The following is a 22,841-nucleotide window of genomic DNA, read 5'->3' as shown; positions in this document are numbered from 1 at the left end:
CATTTCCCCCAGCCCAGTTTTCATCTGAGCAGTCACACCTTGCTGGGGGTCAGCGGGAGCTGGGAACTCTCCGCGATTCATTCCCATGCATGAATGAGTGCTTACTTGTACTATATGCACACACCATATATGAACACAATTATTACATGCACATTGCTTTCCTGTTTCTATAATACACTTTATTACTCAATTAAGCAATAAATCTTAAAAGAGCTTTCACATGCTGTATTCCCAATCACTCACATCTTAAACCTTATGCCTGTTTAGCGCATACTGACTACGTGCTGATAGTTGACTTAGTACCACTGGGGAAATCTTTCACCTTTTTTTAAATTATGCTTCATCTCATTCTTCTGTACGTGCCAGCTATGACTCATCACATGCAGGCCTATGCAGATATACTGAATGACACAGAGACGACACAGCTTTGGTAACGACATGCGAACCCGTCCATGGTACTGCATGGTAGTGCCAGCTAGCACTAGCGTTCATATGAAACCAGCTACCAAGGAAGCTGAAGATGAAATCTTGGACCGACAAAGGCATCGGGGACACGCCTAGGTTGGGGTTACGGAATCGGTCTGCTTGATGGGTGTCGGCGTTTGGACACCAGCTGGCGCGCACGGCACTCACCGACCACCATGATATTGAACTCGAAGCCCGCCTTCATGGTTTTACGCCGCATCTGATCGAGCACGGCCTCAATGCCCACGTAGCCAAATAGGTCGCGGCCCCTGATGATGCCCTGGGTGCCGGGCTCGGCAAGCTGAGGGGGCGGGATCTCCGTCTCACGCCCCGCTTCCGAGTCCTCCTCCACTTGAAGCTCCACCTCCCTCTCCTCCTCCATGCGGATGGCTGGCTCCAGCTCCGAGTCCAGCTCCTGTGCCGTGTCTGCGGTGGCAGGCGAGAAAGAGAGAGAGAGATGTGAAAGGCAGCACGGTAAGATTATCCGGGAAACATGAAGCGAGCTGGCTGTGAATTAACAAGCCCAAACTCTGATAAAACCGAAGGATTTGTGGAAGAGGCGAGAACTTTTCAGGCTATAAGTACTGAAAGCACACAGCAGTCCCACAGTGTGGGTTACAGAGCTGTGTTTGCTCAAATCTGCATGTCTACCTCATACTGTGCATTTTGAACATACTGAGCGCAGTACAGACTGGTGAAGATTAATGGATATCGTGATGACTGACGGCAGGCAAATGCAGGCGATGCAGAGGCTGACTCAGATGGGGTATTGCGATGAGGAAGACGAAGGTTGGAGAATGGAGACGTGCCCCAGTGTGCGCCCGTCTGGCGCTGCAGGACGGCTGAACTATGGGAATAATCTATTTCATAATAGAGACTCCTTTTGCACCCTCATGCCTTACACTTCCCAAAGGCCTCTGGGCATGCATAGAAAGCACCTGCAACATGAGAACTTACACAGCAAAGCTTCAAACACCTCCCCTGTATGAGGACCCCCCTGGAGGGTCACATAAGGTTAAGCCTGTTGAAGCTACACCAGGGAAGCCCCTTCCCAAGCCCTGCCCCAGTCATATTACCTTAACAGCTAGATGCATAACTTTACATAAATAACTATTATTAATTTACAAATTTATTTATTAATTTACACATTTAAGATCAAGAGAGAATAAGTATGCAGTAGACAAGATGTCATGCGGACAGACAAGCATCCACAGTTGCACAGAAAACTTTGATCTGAAACGTGGGCAGTGTGACACCAGATCAAGGTAAATCTTTAACCCACAAACATGGTGTATGTGCATGTGTGTGCGTGTGCTGGATCACTAGCGCATAAACACAGGCGGGAGCATAGGATGATCTGATGAGCTTCCAGGAAAAGCCTGCTGTTAACACGGCTCCATGCCCTCATCAAAAATGTCTGCTGTTCACAGCAGTAGGTTCCAGTCAATCACCAGCCCACCAGTGATCCACAGCTGATAGCATCACATTCAGTCAGAGAGCACATGAAACTTCATAACAATCTACTGCCAGTAAACATCTTAAAAGCATCCCCCCCCCCCCCCCCCCCGCAAGGGTATCTTTAACCTGAGTCATCTAAAGCAATGGGTAGGTCTAACTGCTCAGTGACATCTGCAGTCTGATAATTGTCCACCTCGGGGCGAAATCCCCCTGGCTCTTTAAACGGTCGGCCTGCATCCCTGTCTCTCAGGCACCGTGGCGGATGAGAGTTGACATGTTCGGGGGTGAGGAGGGGGTGTCTCGAGATTGCCTCGTAGAACGATCCACTGCAGCTACTGGCGGCTCCACCATGCCAGGTGGGCCTGCTCACACAAACCCTCCCCCTACACACGTGCTCGTTCACGTGTGCTCCACCGTAGGCAGCCTGAGGTTGACTCAGTAGCCCTGACTCAGCCTGCAGTGGCTAACTCACGTGTGACATGCAGCGTATGCTGCAGTGTCACGTACTCCAGGATGGGGGCCTGCGTGGGCTGCATTAGTGAGGGGTTCACTGAAAGTAGGTGCTTTATGCAAAAAGTACTTGGTCAAAATAAACTGCCAGTCAATACCTGTTTATACACAAACATATTAATAATATGTCTATGTAAAGAATAGGTCTCAAAGGGGACAAAGGACCCAGATCAGCCTCACGTTGATCAGCCCTGCATGCTACACTATGCTCCAGTGTTTTCTACTAATAATAAGCACTGAGTTTTTTTTCCAATTGCATAGCCAGTGCTGCATGTTACAGTAACAGGATATGTGAGAAACGGTACACTTTTTGTTGGCTGAAACAACAACAATGACAACAATGAATCCTTTTCAGTTGTTTTTTGATATCAAAGGCTGGTTGCAAGGGATCATGCTGCAGTCGATCTGATAAAAGGCACAGCCTCACTAGGTTCTGGTAGCTAAATCCCCTAGTCAGGGTGATGTAATTTACTGTAAATAAATGGTACCTGTTCCACCTACCAAAACAGGACTAATCCTGTAAAATCATATTGGGTATCTGGCTTCACATCACAACAGTCCAGCTCAAGTGTTACAATGCACACACACCGGTCTCCTTCAGCTGTTGCATGGTACTAAACCTGAAGCATGAAGAAAATAAGTGCGCGTTTGCCTGGACCAGAGACCTTTCCCATCTACCCCTTACGCTCCAGCTGTCAGAGAGTAAAGCCATCCATCAAGCACTGACTCAGGCATGACAGAGGAACAGATAAATGAGTCTGCAGATCAGTGGGGGGGGGGCAGAGTCATTTGTGTGAGAGAGAGAGAGAGCAAGAGAGAGAAAGAGAGAGAGACAGGGTGAGAGAGGGGAGAGGCGAGAGAGAGGGAGAGTGAAAGAGGATAAAAGGCAGAGGGACAGACTGAGAAATAGAATTGGTGAATAACAGACAGAGGGAAGTAGAAAGAGTTGTAAAGAGATAGGCATGGGAGACAAAAGAGAAAGAGAGAGAGGGAGAGAGAGAGAGAGAGAGAGAGAGAGAGAGAGAGAGAGAGAGAGAGAGAGAGAGAGAGACTGTGCTCTCGGAAGCAGGCAAACACAGGCCGTCTCGGGCAGATGCGTTTGTGGGAAGAGAGGTGGACCCGCTGTCTTCCAGACGCATGAGAAAGGCAAACAGAATGACAGAGAGTGTTCCAGAAGAGCGAGTGGAAAAAAAAACAGTCCGGGTTTGCGCAATTAAATAGAGAAGTGAGCCCTGGAGCCAGGAGAGAGCAGGGCCGCCTCTGCTTTTAGTCATCTGCCTGTGCCTCCTGCTCACGAAGACCTCTCACAGACAAGGTCTGTACAGCTGACATGAATGACACCATGATCACAAAGCCAGGGAAGGAAAAACAACCCCCCCCCCCCCCACTGCATCTTCCCTCAAAGACTGAGCCCTTAAAACGAAGCCTTATCAGGTTTAAATGCATTTAACGTTCGCAAGCCGGGAGACAGGCGACGCCGCATGCAGCACAGGGTTACCCCTCCGCTACGGTCAGCCCTCGTTGGCCCAGCGCCACCATCTGAACTCCCCATCTGAGCTACAGCAGGATGCACGTGTTTTGAAGCAGCTCTTTGTCTTCTCCATCCAGGGAACCTGGTGAAACATTAGCACTGACACAGCACCGCCGCATCTGCCAGAGGGATATTTGGCCACAGACCCCTGAGCAGAAACAATAGCAGCTGTGCAGGTGTAATTACTGCTCCTGCACTGCCTATTGTTCCCTGCTAGTTCTTTACTGGTGAAACAACCTTTCGTATTTTAGCGCCAAGTCTTGGTGCGTCCTACTTGTTTAATGGCAATTAAGAACTAGGCCGTGTCTGTCAAGGTAATTCGGCATGGCGTGTGTGAGCAACCGACGGTCTGTACGAACACCTCGCTGAGTATGGCTGACCACAGATCACAGGCTAGGCCTAGTGGAAATGTAAAAAGGAAAATTCCCGCTGACAGCGGAATCTAAGCCAAGACTACGGCTACGCTGTGCCCACAAACCCTGCGCCCCCCCCCCCCCCCCATTTCATTTCTGGTTAACGCAAAATAAACATTTAAGCACTGCAGTTTGCCATGACGCGTCGGTAAAGGAGCTTTGGGGTCATGCAGTAACCAGCGTCGTCGAAAAAAGCATGTCGATGTGTTCCGTACCCCACCATACCCGGTCCCATTCTGTTATCGCATCAGCTTGCTGACCACTTGCTTATTTCCAACAAATGAATTAAAACCGAGAATTTCTAGCACACCCAGCACGATCTTCGATGCATGGAGTACCCAAGTACCCGGGTTTACAGGAACAGTCAATATAACAGGAACACCAAGTGACCAGGGCACAGATGCACTTCTTCAAAAGGCGACCACATCACACCACACCACTAACAAGAAAAATAACTTAAAAAAAAGAAAAAGAAAAAAGAACTGCTCTCTGTGGAGCAGAGCTACCCCATATTCCCCCTCCCCTCCCCCAGCGTGTCTCCAGTCGCATTGTTATTGGCACAGCGGCTCAGTGCAGCTCCACGGATAGCCGGGAGGATGTAGGAGTCTTACCTTCTCTCATTCACAAATCTCTGTGTACAACCCAGGCAAATCCACTTCTCCTGAAGCTCGCCGCGCTGCGTGTCAGAAGAGGCCCGCACCATGCACCCTCTGTCTCTCTCTCTCCCTCTCTTTCTCTCGGTACCGTGCTCGGAGGAGCACTGCACCATGAAAACTTTAGCCTTCTGCCTTGAGATGTGCAGGAGGGAGTTAGTGCTAATGAACCTCCCTCTCCGTCTCTGACTATGAGTGTGTGTGTGTGTGTGTGTGTGTGTGTGTGTGTGTGTGTGTGCGTGTGTGTGAGAGAGAGAGAGAGAGAGAGAGAGAGAGAGAGAGAGGGACAGACAGGGGTATGTGTGTTGGGTGGGGGGGTTAACGGCTAAAGCTTTTCTCAGTCATTCACATGCAGATTGCCAAGAAGCTCACACTAATCCAAAAGTGGACTTCTCTCCTCTCCTCCCCCCACTGCTCTCTCTATCCTCCTCTCCCCCCTCCTTTCTCCTTCTCCCCTCTTTGCTCTCCACTTCCTCCTCTCCTACATTTGGTTGCAGACCACTTAAGCTGACATGGATGGGCCTGGCCGGGGCCCCCTACTGACCACAGAACGAGGAAAAGAAGTAGATGACTTACGCAATTAGTTGAAAATGCCATCATTCTTAGAAGAGTGGAATATATTCTCGACCCCTGCCACGAGAACACGAAACAAAAAACAACCCCACCCCCACATTTTAAACTGCTACTTAGGTTCGTATTACGATTAAAAACAGTCCCAGTGGTAATAATGGCAAGGTAATGGGCCATACTGTGCTTATTAGGCTGTTGATAGAAACATGCCAATGCACTTCACGTATACTAGCACACGCAAGAGTCACATCCACTCTGACACGCAGGTCCTCAACGCTAGTGTGAAGCTGTTGGCACGCTGCTGTGACTCGGGCGAGCATGCCTTTGAACCAGAGATCCTTGCAACCCAGCCGGAGCTTGTCTGAACACGCGCTAAATCCATCGGAGCCCTCCTCAGAAGAGATGTTCTCTTTTATTACTGTAACATTATATTCATTACTTTAGGGACACGGTGAGACTCGGCTACTAGGTGAAGGTACCCGATATGGGGATTTATGCGGCGGAGAGTTGGGGGAAAATAAATGGCCCTCTCCCTGGACTGTTTAAATGTCAAGGCGTGAGACAAAACTGGCCCGGCCTCTGCACAGTTTCACAAAGGAAACTGAAGTTTTACCTCGGTACAGAGGCGGCCGTGTGCTCTCTATGGTTACACTCTCCTTATATGTGCTAAAGGACAGAGTGTAGCTCTAATACGGCCATGTATGGATGCTGGATTCACCCCATGTTAAGGAGACCGGCCTCTTCTAGGACTCCAGAGAGGGGCCCATGTGCACATGGGTGTGTGTGCGTGATGGAGAGAGAGAGAGTGAGACAAAGAGAGGGAGAGATAGAGAGAGTGAGAGAGAAGGAGCCACTGCCCCATGCCGAGATGCAGAAAGGATGGTTTTCATTGTCAGAGTCACAATACAGGCCCTTCCCCCACACTCAGTAGATGCCTGCTGCATAGTAATGGGTACGGCACTGGGGCCTTCCCGCACGGAGCACGGGGCGCAGGACACGGCTAACTCGCACGCCTCACTCGCCTCCCTCCCGCCGGCCTGCCACTGACGGCAGCTTTCAGGAACGGCAAGCACAAAAAAAAAACCCAGCCGCGTACAGAAACGCACGCAGCCGCGCACACACACAAAGACACATGGCCATGCAAATACACAGCCCATTCATCAACCAAAGCCAGGCAGCCTTCCAGCACAAAGGACATCCCCAGTTTGGAGGCAGGACTTGAAAGTGTATTTAAACTGGTATCTCACAAAAAGGAGCTGAGAGAGAGAAAGAGAGTGGAGGGAGATGGGTGTCTCCTTTACCTCAGCTGGTGTGCAAGAGAGGAGCGGTGAGCAGGTAGCGCAGGACGTCAGCCAGAGGACGGAGATGTGTTCAGGATGTCAGTAACAACAGAAGTCGTGTTCGTGTATTTGTGTGTGAGATGTGAAAATGGGCGCGTCAGCTGACCACACACAGCACTCTTATTTCCGTGCCTGTGGGTCTATTTCTCTCTCTCTCTCTTTTCCCGGTTGTTTTTAACCAGTTCAGAGTCAAGGGCGCACCGCTATACACACGATCCCATTCAGCGCCGATTGGTTTGAATGTAATGCGTCTAGGCTGACATCTATAAACAAGTCAAATTAACAGTGATGGTGGTTGGAAAGTCTCCGTCAGCTAGTATGACAATGTTGCTCTGAGGGAAAGCACGCGTTTGAGAAACCCGTGTTGGTTACCCACTGCCACTACCACACTGGCGGTGTGGTACTTCTCTTCTGAGTGAAAAGTAGCCATCAGTCAGTCAATAGAACTGACGGCAAAAAGTAGCAAGTGGTGTGTGGGGGGCGTCTGAACAGCCGCAGGCAGATACTCAAGGAGGACAACCAACACACAGCCAGACGGAAACCCCCACTGCACGTCCGGGCTCTGGGTTAGCAAGGTTTGCGTGTAGGCTAAATGCCATTTTACACCAGACGCGGTGCAGCCAGTGCGGTGAGTGCGGCAGCTGGTAGCAGTTCCAGGAACGCTTGCTGTTTCACACCTGATGTGTGTATTGCCCAAACCCTGCATGTGCAGAGACGCGACTAAGCTTGTTGGATTGGACTTGTTGCGCGGGCCAACCGCTGCTGGCTTCCATGCGCTGTGCTGCACGCTGGTCAGGCTTGCATCGACACAAAAGTGAGATGGCTGCAGGTTTTGTCATAATGTCATGACTCACAGAGCCGCGCTGAGTTGAACAAGCCCGTTAGCGAGGCCGCCGCACCTTCTGCAAAACGGGTTTAAGGAAGCCTTCCTTTCACCCATCGCCTCGCCTTGGCGCCGAGCCACAGCGGTGGTGATGGAGAAAGAGGGGGCGGGGAAGCAGTTTGATTAACGCGGCATTCACGCAGTGACCTTAACGTGCGGCGGGAGCCGTCTGCTTCACATTCGATATTTAATCACTTAATACGTTAGAAAAACGAGCCCGGCGACAGGGATCCGTCGCTTTTGTCAGAGCAGCGCTGGCCTTCCTACAGCACGCGCTTCACCACAGTCCTGCCTTCATAGTCTTTATCAAGTTAACCCAGGGACTGATGCAGCTTCTGTAGCCTCAATGCGCTCACGCTTCCTCCTGGGCCCCTGCAAGTATTTGCTACGTGGCTGCCATTACGGTCACTGTCAAAAACCGACAAGAAAGACACGCTAAACTTGGTACAACTTTACCATTTATGGAACAAGCACCCTGCGCGGTAACTAGCAAGATCATGTTAAATACAGAAGTGGAGATACCGCCCACTCAGCTGTGGGACCAGTCTGTACATCATCTACAAATGCCCCGCAAATGCCCCGCCGTGCGAATGGCCCCACTGTGAATGTCTCTGGCGTGTCCTGAAGGAATCAAAGGTCAGACGCTATTGCGTGCCACCCCTCCTAGATTGTGAAGGAGCGGAAACGCAGGGCGCTCCTTGAACTCAGGTGTTGCCTTTGCTAACAAACGGTGGAGGGAGAGAGAAGCTGTGGGAAACGCCTGCCAGCCCGTGTGTTTGGATTGGTGGGGGGAGCGTGGTACATGCTTGCTTCGTCACGAGGGACACTGAATTACCGCTAAACGTCTCCATTACCTCTTCTCTTCAATTCAAAACATATGCAAGCACAGTTGCTGGCGATTCCTTTGCATGGTTGCCAAGGAAACCTCCCAGAAGAGCGGGGGAGTGTCAGGTTACCTTGGGGATGGCGCACCACGCGCATGCAGCGCTGCAGCCCACTCCTGGCGGCGTACAGCGGCCGGACTTGAAGGGATAAGACTGAAGCGTTCTGAGCTCCTCTTTAATCCCCACACTTGGAATACAAACGCAGCAGCCAAGAAGTCACAAACCTGGGGAGAGCCACATTAGACCACTTCTAATGTGGTCTGACTTCACATCCACGTACGTTTGTGTGTGTGTGTGTGTCTGTGTGTGTGTGTGTGTGTGTGTGTGTGTGTGTGTGTGTGTGTGTGTGTGTGAGATAGAAAGAGCCAGAGAGAGAGAGAGAAAGGGAAAAATAAAGGGCCTGAAAAGCTGAAACAGAGAGGGAGAGATCATGAAAAAAAGTATTAAAAAGAGAGAGAGAGAGAGAGAGAGAGAGAGAGAAAGAGAGAGAGAGAGCCCTCCTTCACATGGTAGTGTGATATTAGAAGGCTCCGTGCTGAGCACAAGACCAAACGGCTTTAGGCACACGTGCAAGTATCAACCTTTAAGCGGATCTGCAAAAATGCTGCTCCCTGCTCAGGAGCGTGCGCTGTACGTGGGGAGAGGAATCCACACAAGCAGTTATATCAAAAGGTCCCATGCTTTCGTCCAGCATGGGGCCGGGTCACATCTAGCCGCTGGCTGCCGCAATGCTGAAGCCACCCCAAGCCCTGCCAATGCTGCAGTGTGGCTGAGCAAGTGCGAGGACACACAGAGAAGGACTTACCCTGACCACTAAAGGAAGAAAGACTGTTCTTCCCTTCCTGCTGCTCCTCACAGGTACAACGTCCAGCAGTAAAAAGGTTCTTGCACGCGTGCACACCCACTGAACACACCCGTTACACAAATGTACGCTTGTGCATATGCTGGCACACACACGTATTCAGTTTTTGATTTCTATTTTGCTTTTCTAAGGGGTGGATCCTTCTCTGCCTCATTCTTCCTTTTTAAAGTAAATGTGTGTGTGTGTGTGTGTGTGTGTGTGTGTGTGTGTGTGTGTGTGTGTGTGTGTGTGTTTCAGATGAGTAATGCGTTATGTCAGGAGAGGAAGTGAGGCACAGTAAAGGACACACACACACACACACACAATACAAACTGCCTCCCTTTCCACACACACAAAAACACACACACACACACACTTATTGCCTCTTTAGGTGGCTCAACAGCACTAGTCTGTGTTCCCTGCACTCCCCTACTCCGAGGAGCAGAGCTTTGGCATTCCTGAAAACTCTGCAATGGCACTGAACCAACTCCACAGAAACACCACCCAAACCATCAGATTTAGTGGAACAGCATTTCTTACTGCTGCACTTCACTTTATAACCATGCAGTTCCTCATGCCTCACCTTAGCATGCTGAACTGGGTGCCGTGACACCATAACACACCTTCCTGATGGCCGCGTGGCGCCATCGGCCTTCCGCGTCCTGCAGCTTTGTCTCGTGTGCGTATGATCAGCTGTGCAGGACAACAGGTCTTCCAGGAAGCCCTGAGGGAAACTGTCTCATTGTACTGAGGAGCAATGACCTCTGACCCGGCCTCGGTGGCTGTGCATCCAGAGTTGTGGTGCAGGGCGGACGGCAGCCCCGGAGCACCCCATCCCAACCCCAAACCCCCACCCCCTGACCTCTCACCCCCCAGCACGGAGCTACAGGATTGCGCTCCAGCATCACAGCCTCATATATATTTCCCCAGAGCTACAAGCAGCAACATGCTGCTCCAAAAAATGTCAGTGAAGAACAGGAACAGGAACGAGTTGATTGCGCCCCTCCCCATCGCCCTCAGGTGTGTAGGTCACATGCTCTCTACAACGGAAAAGTCACCGTAAGCCTAGAGGGGTCTGCGCAGACATTATCTCTCATGTGAAGGTACCATAGCGGCCCACGGGCCTCATTTTCTGAGGCTTCTCCACCAACGGCAGCCTTTCCATCCGACATTCCTGAGAGGATGTTCCTAATTAAGATAAGAGCTCTCCAACCTGTTCAGACCTCGGAATGCCGCAGGAGTGTGAGCTAGAGTCACAGAAGCCTTGTTCTTCTTCTTCCTCTTCCCACTATGGTAGGGAAGGCTGCTGGGAACGTGTAACGTCACCTCAGTGTGTGTCAACGCGTAAACATAGTCTAGCAGGTCGGGGCGCGTGTGGCAGGGCGCACCACCGAGCTCCAGAACAAGAAACCCTGACTGAACCTCCCAAGGATGAGGCAGCACCACCTATGCCCAAGGCAGGAAATGATGATTTACGGGCAACTGTAGCAACATCTTTCCTAATCCTTCCCTCTCTCGCCTTGACAAGCACAGCTTCCTGAGGAGTGACCTTACTGGCAGCGGTTGCCCCACCAGCCAAGCATAAATGAAGAAGTAAAAACAAATGTAAGTTCATATAGCCTCAGACCTGCTCGTAGGCTGCTTTTTCTTTAGTGGCCTTTTCTACTCGAAATGACCCCGGTTTCAAGGGGACCGCAAGAATAAACTCATGACAAAAGCACCACTATGTGTGCGATTCAGATAGCCAAGGGCCCAAACCGTCTGCAGGGAATTGTGCATTTAAAAGCTGCAATGAGCTCCGAGAGAACGGCGCCTCTGTTTTCGGCGAGCGTCTGAACCCCTGGGTGTTTTGGCCTGTCTCAAATATCCCCCTACTTTGACCCCCATTAACAACACAAGGTCTCATTTGTAGCCCTAATCCATGCTAATGTGTAAGTCAGCATGCTCGTTTGCCAGCAGTTCTGGATGCACAGAAAGGCATTCCGGGACAAGCCGGATTGCCAGATCGGCATTTCACTATTCCACAGCTTGTCCCATGATGTGGAGTGGGATCTGTGTAAGGGTCGCTTGAGATCAAGCGTCTGGGAGGGATCAAAGGGGATTTGACCAACACGGTTCTTCACACCAGCCTGACTATAAGCTGCTGTTTCCTCTGAACCTCAAGGTCCGCTGGGTGCCCCACCCCACAAAACGCTGAGAAGGTTCCTCTCAACCAGATAAAATGATTGCTTTGTTCTCTCTCTCTCTCTCTCTCCTACTCCTCCCTTTTTTGTCACAAGTCTGTGTGTAAAATTAATCACATTATTCAACGTCATGCAAAAGTAGATACACAGAGCAATACATTCAATTTCAGAATGGAGATAACAAGCCTCTGTAGTCCTGAAAAAGGAATGTGAGAAAACATTGTCCCTTTTAAAATTTGCTAATGAATCTTTAATGAAGCATAGTATTCATTTAGTTCCAGCTGACATGAATCCCATGCTGCCACCTAGTGGTGAGTTTAAAAAAAATAAAAATAAAATAAAAGCAGCCATTGAGCATACAAGCTGTGTCTGAGAATGTAACTACAACAGCTACGCTAAGCAGTATTACTGTTACTTGTTACCCCTCCAGTGAGTACACTCTAGGTCAATTATGAGGGTGCAGAAAAGGTGGAGGTCCACCTGCGGTAGGAGGGACAGGAGTGCGGAGGTGCAGGTGGAGACCTGCAGGATCGTGGGGTGGAGAGGCGGGGAGTCGAAGCTGGAGACTTCGCTCTCCTTCAGCTACCGTCCAGGAGAGTGACACCAAAGTTCTCCTGGACCATGCCAAGTTCCTGCTTTCTCAATGTATTCCCCCCTTTCTCGCACGCCCTCATTCTGTTTCCGACTCTCTCCAAGTCTCTCTCTCACACACTCTCGCGTATGCACGTGTGTGCTTGGGCAGGGACATAACCACTCTCGCCTTTCCCTGCGAGCTCCACGGCTAGCTAGGCTTTGCAAGCCGACTCTGGCTCCCCCGGATCGATCCCTTTGATCCTGCCGCGCTGTGAGGAGACTGCGTTTTATCCTCGGGATGGAAGCACATCTGCTGGGTGACCTGCATTTCCTGAGGTTTATGTCAGCCACTAGGAAGATCACAAGGGTGACAGACACAGTATGTTCATTTTGCATGTGTGTGTGTGTGTGTGTGTGTGTGTGTGAGTAGGTGCATTTAAAAGAAAAAATTATACCACGGCGATATAAGACATGAAAAAACATGTAATACTATAGTAATTAATACAGAATATTTCATACTGTGTGTAATGGCTATGTATTAAGTACAATAATAATAGTAACTGTAGATACCAGATGAAATTGTATGTAGTTGTATGGGGGAGAGAGATGGGGGCTGTGTGTGTGTGTATGTGTGTGTATGTGTGCACTTTTGTTAGAAGGAAAGGGATGTGTGTGGGTGTGTCTGTGTGTACAGGACTGAGCAAATGTATGTTGAACTGCACGCATGCTTTTCCTTTCAGCTGCAAAAGCACTCATCCACAACCCCAGCCCTCCTTCCAGCCGTGACTCTCAGGCCTGGCCACCAACTTCAGTCCAGCCTCACTCCACCTGCTCGGGCCTGACGGCTGGCTGCATCTCTCCGGGCCCTGCACCGCGCCCTGATCCTCCGCCGCGCCCTGACCCCTGAAACCTCTCTCCGGGACCCTCTACATCAGCGGCCCTGAACTACAGTGCTACATAGTGTAACAGCCCTGATTCAACTCATGGAGGCTTTGACATTTAGGCAAAGAATTGATCAGAACAGGGTAAACATGGATGTGTGCTGCTTCAGGGTTGGAGAAGAGCAGTGTGGCCCAACGCGCTACTCCCAGGCAGCACTGGAGTGTGGTGCACAGTTCCACACCGGCCGTGTTTGCACAAGGTGGTTCTCCGTGGCCGGTGGGTCTATGCGTTTAATCTTTCTCTGTGGTTTCCAGTGTTTCACAACGCTGGTCCTGGATGAGCCCTTCGCTGCACAAACTCACACCTCCCCTCCTCTAGCACAGGCAGCATATTCATTAGCTATTCATCAAGATATCCACAAGATAAAATGGGTTGTTAGAGAAAGAAACTGTAGTGCATGGGCATTCAACTACTGTGACTGGACAATAGGTTGGATTTGAACTCAAAACACGTACTTAGTCCTAGTAAAAAACAGAATATTGGCAAAATACAGCCTAGTGAATGAACAGTCATTCAGGTGGAGGACAAGGGGTGGAGGACAAGTCTTAAGTGGAAAAGAAAGATGCATGTTGTAGGCTATTCATTTATAGCTAATCTGATTAGGTAATCTGATCGGGATTAAGTTAATAATGAATGACATTAATAGCACTGGCTTGGAGGGCCGCTCCGATCATTTCGACACTCCCACACGGGCTGTAACTGTTTCCTACTCAGAGCAGATTTCCCCTGAACGGGACAAAACAGCCTCATCCTTGTTCCGTTTCCATGGTGCGTGTGTGCAGCAGTGACTAATTGGTCAAGGACCCATGGAGCTGGATCTTTCTTCTGTAAAAACAATAACAGGATTCCAGCACCAGATGTACGTTCTGCTCCCCCCCCCCTATCTCTAGTGTAAGGCTCGTGTCGGCTCCCTGACTCCCAGCTCATGCCACACCCTCCACTTCCCCACCCCAACCCCACCTCCCTTTAGAAAACAGGAGAAAATAAAACCCCCATCAACTGCCATGGGCTGATCCCTTATCTTATCACATGGCTCTGCTCCCCCTCATCCTTTCTTTTCTTTCTCTCTCCCCCTCTCTCCCTTTCATCAGTGAGGTGTCTGCAGTCCTTATCTGCAGGCAGGAGGGCACATGAATGCGGGGAGTGTGTGTGTGTGTGTGTGTGTGTGGGGGGGGTAATTAATCTTCATGTGAAATGAGCATTAGCCTCATCTCTTCGCTAACTTACTTTTTACCTTGAGAGAGCAATCACTGTAATTGAGTGCTCATCTAATTAGAAATCATTTACACCCGTGTAACGTAGTTAGCACGGCGGGTTCGGCTCCTATTAATAAAGCATGTTACAGAGGCTGGAATGCTTCCAGGCCAGGGTCAAAGACGATCAAATGGGTCACGAACCTGCCTCTCTCAGCCAGCAAATAATACCAAATACCTGTACACGTTATGAATACCATCAGCATGGATACAGGACTTTTGTACTTATGTTGAGATGTCTTTAAGGATTTACTAACATGTCTCAATCAGGGAGCACTTCACTAGGTACGGAAAGTTTCACATATAGAGAATATCTATATTTCTCTATGCACCCCTGTTTTCTTTTCCTGTTTGGACAGAGCACTCTCCACCATTTCACTGCGAGTTATACTGTGTATGACTATGTATGTGACGAATAAACCAAACTTGAAACTTGAAACTTGAAAGGGTTATAGCGTTATGCATATTAGCTTTTAAAGTTTAATCATTTATCTTTACTGAGGAGCTCATTGCTTGGTCGTGTCGGTTTGTTCACGGACGTGGAATGTTACAGGCTGTGGTGGGGCAGATGGTCGTTCCAGCGTTCTACATGCTGAACGGGAGTGTCAACAAGCGCTCGGGCAGAGCTGCCACACGCATCAGCTGTTTATGGCCAAAGGCTGAATGTTAAGAAAATCGTCTAAGCTGAGTCTCCATTGTTTACGCAATCAGATGAGTTTATTATGGCTTTTGAGAGGGAAACACAAGTCCTCGTTTTGCAGTTGGCATTTCCTACCTACCAACAAGTTTACTCTGTGCTGCTGGGGAAAAAAAACCCCCAAAAAACGAGAACATAAAAAAAAGGCAGAAAACCAAACAGCCTTCATCGTATCCGCCCTGAACTGTGCTCTCGCCACCCTCCTGCTGTCAGTCTGTGGACACAGAAGATACACAGCCTGGCCTCCGTCACAGGGGGTCTGCCACGTCCCTGCCAGCCAAGTCAGGGATGTCACAAAACACACAAGCGCCGTCACAAGCCCCGCGCTGATGACCCAAATGGACTGAGGTGGTGCGTTCTAAATGATGCTGCTGTCTGTTCTGAGAGTCCAAATGTCGGGGCTGTCATCTGGTGTGACAGTGTCGGGTGGCGCTGTCTTACTGGCTCAAAACAAATGCGAGGACTGGACACACAAAGGGGCACTTGTTGGAGACAAAAGCCATAAAAAAAAACGTCTTCCGTAATGTGATTTCAAATTTCAGTTGGCCTCGGGGAAACCGCTTCTTTTTTTTTTCCCCGCGTAGCACAATACCATGTTTGTGTGCGTATGTGACAGCTGGACTTAGGTGGGAACTAGAGGAACTGTAGGCTTCAGTGCAACTCAATATATCTGTTAGAATCACTTAAACTCTCATTTTATGTCTTGGCCGCTGGCAGAAACAGGGTCATATCAGAGGTAGTGCCCTGGTCTATGCTAAATCTGGTCAAATCTGTGGTGCTCAGTCTGGGCGCAGTTTCTCATTGCCGACAACCGAGATCGTCGCACGTGTTAAGAGTATTAGAAAGAGTGCTTCCAGTGATGCTCGTTCTACCACCTCAGAGTGATCTCTGTCTTAGAGGCTTTTCAGGAGGCTCAGCCCTTGGTTATTACATCAGGGGACATGATATCGCAACGCTCAGGAGGACAAGTGTCTTTTGGGCAGAACTGTCTGTGACAAACACATTTCCTGCATTAGAGTGTGGACGTGTACTGTAGCGCCCGTCAAACAAGGTATCGGGCCTCTCTTATTACCCATGATTCACTCTAAAACAGTCGGCACGTAAAGGCACTTCAGACTTTATCGTTTCCTGTTTATTAAGATGCCGTGCCACGGAGGCTGATAGGGACTCAGGGAGAATGTCAAACAGTTCAAACGATGGGTGCTGAAAAATAAGCAAGGCCTTCGTTTTTTAGCACTGGAGGATAAACAGTCTGCCCACCGAGTTTAACCCTCACCTTGTGAACGCCATTTTGTTTAGACTTTTACGTTAACAGAAATCTAAACGCCGTGCGGCTTCATTTATCAACCTCACAAGCGCTGTGCGTTGCAATTATTGAGATAACCTTCTTTTTTCCACAAAGGTCACTGAAGCGTCAAGCGCATGCCCATGAATGCAAATGCCGACCTACTCAACGGGCCACGCTCAGAGCCTCCTCAAAAGACCAATCTTCTGCTCCTCAATTGCAGAGAAAGCGAGCTGAAGGATTATGAATAAAGATTAAATGAAGGACTCCAACCAGCGTGTCCCCCTGCTGCTACGGGTGGGCCAATCGTGGATGCAGAGAACTGGATCGCTGACCGAGAGGGAAGCGCGCCCTCGAGTGAGAAGGTAAATTGCAAACAAAATCCGATCGATAGCATATGCTCCTGCCCTTTTCAGATCAAAGTCAGACTAGCAGGGCTGCAGGAGCTGTCAACGGCCTCGGTGAATGACAGTCCCTGCCGTGCCACACCAAGGCCGGCCCTTGGCGAACCATGGATTCCACGTACATGAACGTCACGTGCGCTGGTGACCACAACGAGACGGAACATGCAGAGTGATGGCAGGCGCTGCAGAAGGTGAGCAGCGGGTGATTCCTGTAGCCATGTGGTACTGTCCACGACTACCCGTCGGGACCATTCCCGCCCACGTGAACACCTTCTCAAGAGCCTCTGTGTGGTTCTCGTCCCTGAACAAACTTAGCTTGCTCTCAGACTCAACTTTGTGAAGTCTTCTTGCTTGGTGAACGAATTTAGAGTTTCGCCTCAACATGCTGAAAGACTAGGGCTGCTTTGAAGGGAAGACCACTGAGGACTGATTGAGAGCCCAGTTTTTCAAAAGTATAAAAGTTTAAAAAAAAACAGAACTAGAGAGTTCAAAGCGATACACAGTGTACCATTTCGCATTGATCTTTGTGTCACAAAGGTAATGGGAAATTGAGCACAGGATAGGAAACACTACAGTGTAAATGTCTCTTTGATTAAAGGATCCTACAACAGTACATGTTTCAGTTACAGCAAGCTGGATATGCTGGAGTGAAATCCAAGAATACAGAGCATAACTGTTTATACACTACCGGCTGTGCTCCTTCTAAGTGGCAAGAATACTTGCCTTGCAGAAAGTTTTCCCTCCTAACTTACAGAACCCTATTAAAGGGCTTCATGTATTACAACTTCGGGTTGGGTTTGTTTTTTCTACAAACATAATTCTTCTCGTTTTACGTGAGGTAACATTCCAAACTTTTACCAAGGTATGAGGCCTGCTCATAAATGCATGACCTGAAACTACAATGTGCCATGGATCCTTTTAAAAACAAGAATATTTAAGGGCTTGTTCCAATAAAATCTATTGATCACGGCTGTCAAACTACTGATACGCCTTGAGTGATTCCAACTTTGCTTGTGAAGGGGTTCGGGGAAGTAGCCGGGGGTTAAATCTTCGACAGGCGCCGGCTCCCCCCGCCGGCGGGGACTCGGCAGCTCTCTCTGTCCACCTCAGTGATGGACTCTCCCGCTGTCAGGGGTCTGGAGTGACTCATTAGATGATTGGGCCATGTCACGCGTGCTGCGTCGCCCACGGTGGCTTGTCACTAATGCAGACCTATGCTGGAATCACGTGCTCTCATTCATGTGCGCTCAGCAGCAGATGTCTGTGGTAGGACTGCGACTTTCACAACCAACCTATTGTTCTCCGCAATGATCGGAGCTGCAGCAGAACTCAGAACAGAAAAGCTGTTTGCTCAACAAAGTACTACAGAATGCATTCTTCTCTCCTCCCACAGCAACGTCAAATTATGCGATTCCCAATGGGTCTCCGGACCGTGCCCCTCCCTGCGGCTTGGGTGCCCTTAAACACTCTTAACCTGACGTGCATGTCAGACTAGGAGACGTCTCCGGTTCCGGCAGTGCTGCCAGTCAGAGGGGGCAGCACATGAGTCTCAGTGATGATGACGACGATGAGAACGATGGCCCCAGCATAAAAGCCTGCCTGCTGATGTTGACGGCAGCACATTGACGTGGTAGTGGCAGGTCAAGGAACGCCTTCCAGCCCCACCCACCCCGCCTGCCCCTTACCCAACACCCTGCCCTCCACCTTCCCCCGCGATGGCTGTCAACACGGCTGCGCATCCTCTTCCTGATCTGTACACAGTCACCCTCGGGCAGGAAATACTTTTCTACCAAGAATTAATTAATTCCATCAACCCCCTCCTCTGGCACCCACTTCAAAGATCTTGGATGGATGTAAGAATTCAGGGCCTGAGGAAGCTGGTGTGCAGTTAAGGACCTTGGCATTGTCTCAGGCTGTATGCCGTGCGTCCACGTCAGGGAGCACCACGTCGCACATGGAACGCTGCTTCTAATGCGGCGAAAGCGCCACATGTCCTGCATGTCCGGGATGGCCGGCAACATACATCTGCTGCCATGTATCAAAGTATGCATGAGAAAACTGTGCCCCTAAAATATAGAGTCTGAATGTACATGGTTAATAATTTTAGCATCCTTCTCAAAGAAGAGGTCTTTTGAGATGAAGGCTGTTATGCTGGGAGACACTGAGGCGGTGGCTTTCCACAAACCCTGCAGAAGGTCGAAGAACTGTGCTGCCATTCATCTTTGGAGGAAATATGTCTGAACACAAACCCCTTTCGTAACTGCCTGCCGAACCCACACGTATGGACACAAGATTCTGCTTGTGTAGCCCTTGCAGGAGTGCCTTTGGTTTCAGCCACTTCCCCTGTTCCGACCGCGGGCGCGTGAAATCGACCATGCCGCATTTCTGACCCGTAACCAAGACAGCAAAGAAAAGGTTGCCAAAACATGAAGCGCTTTTTCCAAGCTCCTTTCCCGAGCTGTTTACTGGTAGGAACAATGACAGTAAGGGAATTTTCCCTCTGTGTCCTCCACTAAAAAAAGCCTTATTTTACATTTAAAACCAGTCTCTTTTGCGCAAGGATGGCTTAAAGATTGGCCCGAGGGGTTTCTGGCATCCTAGCAGAGGCTGGGTGTAGAGGAAAGACACTGAGCGCAGCTATGAAAGGCTTGTCCTCCAGCTATCAACAATGATTCTGCAAGCAGGGAGGATTAAAAGAGGTCAAATGTGACCCACAGGGATACACTTCCCTCTTTTCCGGACTCGCTCTCGCTCCTTCTCTTTCTCTCCCTCAGTGGGTGTGGAAAATGTCACCGAAAGAGGTTACAATAATCCTCGCTCAAAAACAACTCCACATTGACTCCATATCTTGAGTGGCAGTCACAAAACAAACAGAAAGCGTTGCTCCATACAAAATCCTCAACCCGGTTAGCTCTGGTAAGTCAAAAAAAAAAAATGTCAGTTGTTCCACCACACCTACATTCCCTTTCCACATGAGTTATCCCCATTCACCTTTTTACTGTCCAAGGCTGTAGCCTTGGGTAACACAGCCAGAGAGTAGGGACTGGGCTCAACTATCGAGGAGTCCTTTCTCATGGGAGAAACCACCGTCCTCGCACAAGGGAACAGCCCGGTAAACAAGGCAGCACGTCCCATTCCTGATCCACCTCCATGGACCAGTGATAAAGAGTACTGTCGCTAATGTTGTCTTATCTGCTGAGGAAACACATTGCGATCCCAGAACAAAAGCAGACTGAGACAGAAATGGCACCAAGCCGTGTCTAAGACTCAAGCCTAACCAAACACATTGTAAGAATAACTTACTTAATGCTAACAGGCAAACATGCTGTTTAAATATTGCACTGCACTAGCACCGTATTAGCAAAAGCACCAGCTTTCAGCTCTAACTGCAAGTCCCTATAATTCGATTATTAAATCAAAAGTACAGCAATTGGAATTCTCTCTTTTCTCCCACAGACAGCAGCCTCCTCTAAACTAGGCTGTGCAGGATAACAGTTGGCTGGCCTACAACATCTGCTGGAGAAGAATTTATTCCTTAATCACTGTCATTAAATGCACAATAACTATTGCTGTATAAATTGTGCGGCAAAAAGCTGTCAGACAAGTGGGGACACGCTACAGAGAGGTTTAGAGAGAGGTGGAGAGCGAGATGGAGAGAGAAAGAGAAAGGGAGCAGGGAATTTACAGGAGTTCCTTAAATGACTCTTTACCTGAAGTATTAAGATCTGGTGTGCTGGGCCCTGGCTCAGAGCTCAGTGTGAATCAGTATTCTGTAGGCTGCAGAGGTAATGGGCGCTTAGCTGTCTGTAAACGCACGTGCCATGAGATATCTGGAAGCAGCAATTCTGCGGTCATCATGACAAAAAGAAACGCAGCCCGTGGCTGTTTGGTCATCAAGAAACATTAGGCGTGCATTTTGCCATGTAAGTGTTTTCGTCACAACTGCTGTCACGACTCTCTGTCTTTGTCGGTGTCTCCCCCTTTAATGGACGGGAGGGGAGGAACGCCCTTCGGCTAGATTTTGTTTTCATAAATTTTATAGGCAAGCAAAACATCTTTGAGTTAAAGGGAGTCAAAGCAAAAAACAACAATTTACGTACCGAACACGAATTAGCAGAGCATGCTTCATCTTTACAGTCATTCGTGACTGGCATATATTTACAAGCCACGTCTGCATCAGCAATGTGGCTCCATAAATGCAGGTAGACAAGCCAAGCTAAAAGGTGGTTGAGTGCTCTTCCCTGGCCTTTGAAATGTTGAAAGGGCATTCTCTTTGATCTGAGTCACATGAAATCTTAGTTGAGGTAAATGAAATGCAATTTACAAAAGATTTGAGTACAGACTGGTTACATCAAAGGCCAGCAGAATCTTTCCTTTAATTCATTTCCTAGGATGAGAACTGGAGTTTGGAAAACCCGGTTACACAAGCTGACTGTTTTTACATGCAAAACAATCTGGTCCATGACCATCATGCTCAGTTGAACAGTTGCCGTAGAGTGCTTCAGTGTCACTCTGTAAACATATGGCATGACTGCCAGAAACAGGACATTTTCAAAAAAGATGGGATTGCAAAATACTATGTTCAAAATACAATGTGACAAATTGTAATAGGAGTTAACTCTTTCCAAACCAGAATAACAAAACGTTCAAAGTACTGGGCTGACTGCAACCCCTCACACACTGGATGGTGTCAGGGGTAGTTCCAGCAGCCTGTATGAATGATCTTTTCCTGTGTTATCACAGGAAGTACAGAGTCAGCCCTACATTTGGCTGAACAACAGGCATGAGCTGCTGTGTCTAAAAATACCCGTTTCATGAAAAATAACGAGTCACAAAGTGCGCAGAACATGTCAAAAACATGAGCCCTCGTTTCCCGCCGGCTCGCCTGCGTCGGAACATCTGTCTGCGCTGTGTACACACAGATCTGGGGAGAATCATGAAAGCAAAGAGCAGCACGATGTCACAGAGCGTAAAAGAACACAATAAACGTGACTACCGACATGCAACACATCACGGCGACATCCACGGAACGCTGCGACCGACATGCAGGCGAAGCACCCCCCGGAAGAGGAGCAGGGCCCGACCCGAGCTGTCAGCGAGTCCATTCGTAACGTACCTCCTTCCTGAGAAGCCAGCAGAGCCCAGCCGGGCATGCTAGGCTCCAGGCAGAACATACCATCCCCCTTTTCCCGGCAACAGCCACCCCCGATGCCCCAAAATTACCCCAGCCCCCCTGACTTCCGTTGGAATTTATAAATCATCCAGTGTAAATGACGGCATGTTTACGTACGAAGGGAAACACGGTGGTGCGGGGGTTGTCTGTAGCCCAGCTGCCTGGGGTGCACGTGTGTCAATGATGAAAAGAGAGGAGAAAAAAAAACAAAACACCCACCTTGAGGTTAGCTTACACTGACCCCATGAGATACCCCAGAGCGGTGCTGCTGGACAGAGCACCCATGGATAGTGTTCAGGCAAATAGTGCCAGGCACTTGAGGGGCCCCTGCAGTTCACTCCTCTGTGTTTTCTTTGGTCAGGAAAAGCTCGCCGACCCACCCAATCCATGACCCCAGGAAGCAAGGAGGGAAGGAGCAAACAAAAAGAGAAAGGTAAACATACAACATGGGGGAAAAGAGAGAGAGAGAGAGCGACGTATTTCCGGCGAAGTCCAAATGGCAAACTCCCCTCCCCTGCTCCGGTCGCTTTGCTATCCTTGAAAAAGGACGTCAGATCATTGCGGCTTGAAATACATTCCTGTAAATCAGATGGAATGCCTTTGATATAGCAGAGGTCTGACTACTCACACATGTGGCATTTCTCCTAGTCTCATCGCAGTCTCCTCGGAAGGAGGTACTGCTTCAATTAACTCTATTCCATGTGCATTACTGCGTGTTGGGTCACAGCACCATATCTCCAGCTCTAAATATTCTCTTGTGGCCGTTTCATGTTTTTAAATAAG

General features: G+C 49.3%; 1 protein-coding gene across 4 annotated transcripts in view; it reads right to left on the bottom strand.

The window, feature by feature from the left end:
- sept12 (septin 12) overlaps positions 1-22,841 on the bottom strand; it is a 52,235-nt gene that overhangs the window by 15,093 nt on the left and 14,301 nt on the right. The window contains exons 1-2 of one of the 4 annotated variants that reach the window (XM_027002772.2): positions 9,513-9,677; positions 634-891 (exon numbers count right to left, since the gene is read on the bottom strand). In XM_027002772.2, the coding sequence (XP_026858573.1) occupies positions 634-847 (214 nt within the window). In that variant the 5' untranslated portion in view covers positions 848-891; positions 9,513-9,677. Of the gene's footprint in view, positions 1-633; positions 892-4,988; positions 5,229-6,901; positions 6,992-9,512; positions 9,678-22,841 lie in introns of those variants that run through there. The other 3 variants (XM_027002773.2, XM_027002771.2, XM_027002770.2) reach the window with 3 other exon arrangements.

The sequence above is a fragment of the Electrophorus electricus genome, chromosome 1 (assembly GCF_013358815.1).
Source record: "Electrophorus electricus isolate fEleEle1 chromosome 1, fEleEle1.pri, whole genome shotgun sequence".
NCBI lineage: Eukaryota > Metazoa > Chordata > Actinopteri > Gymnotiformes > Gymnotidae > Electrophorus > Electrophorus electricus.
The sequence above is the reverse complement of the archived record's forward strand: the minus strand, read 5'-3'. Positions and strand labels throughout refer to the sequence as shown.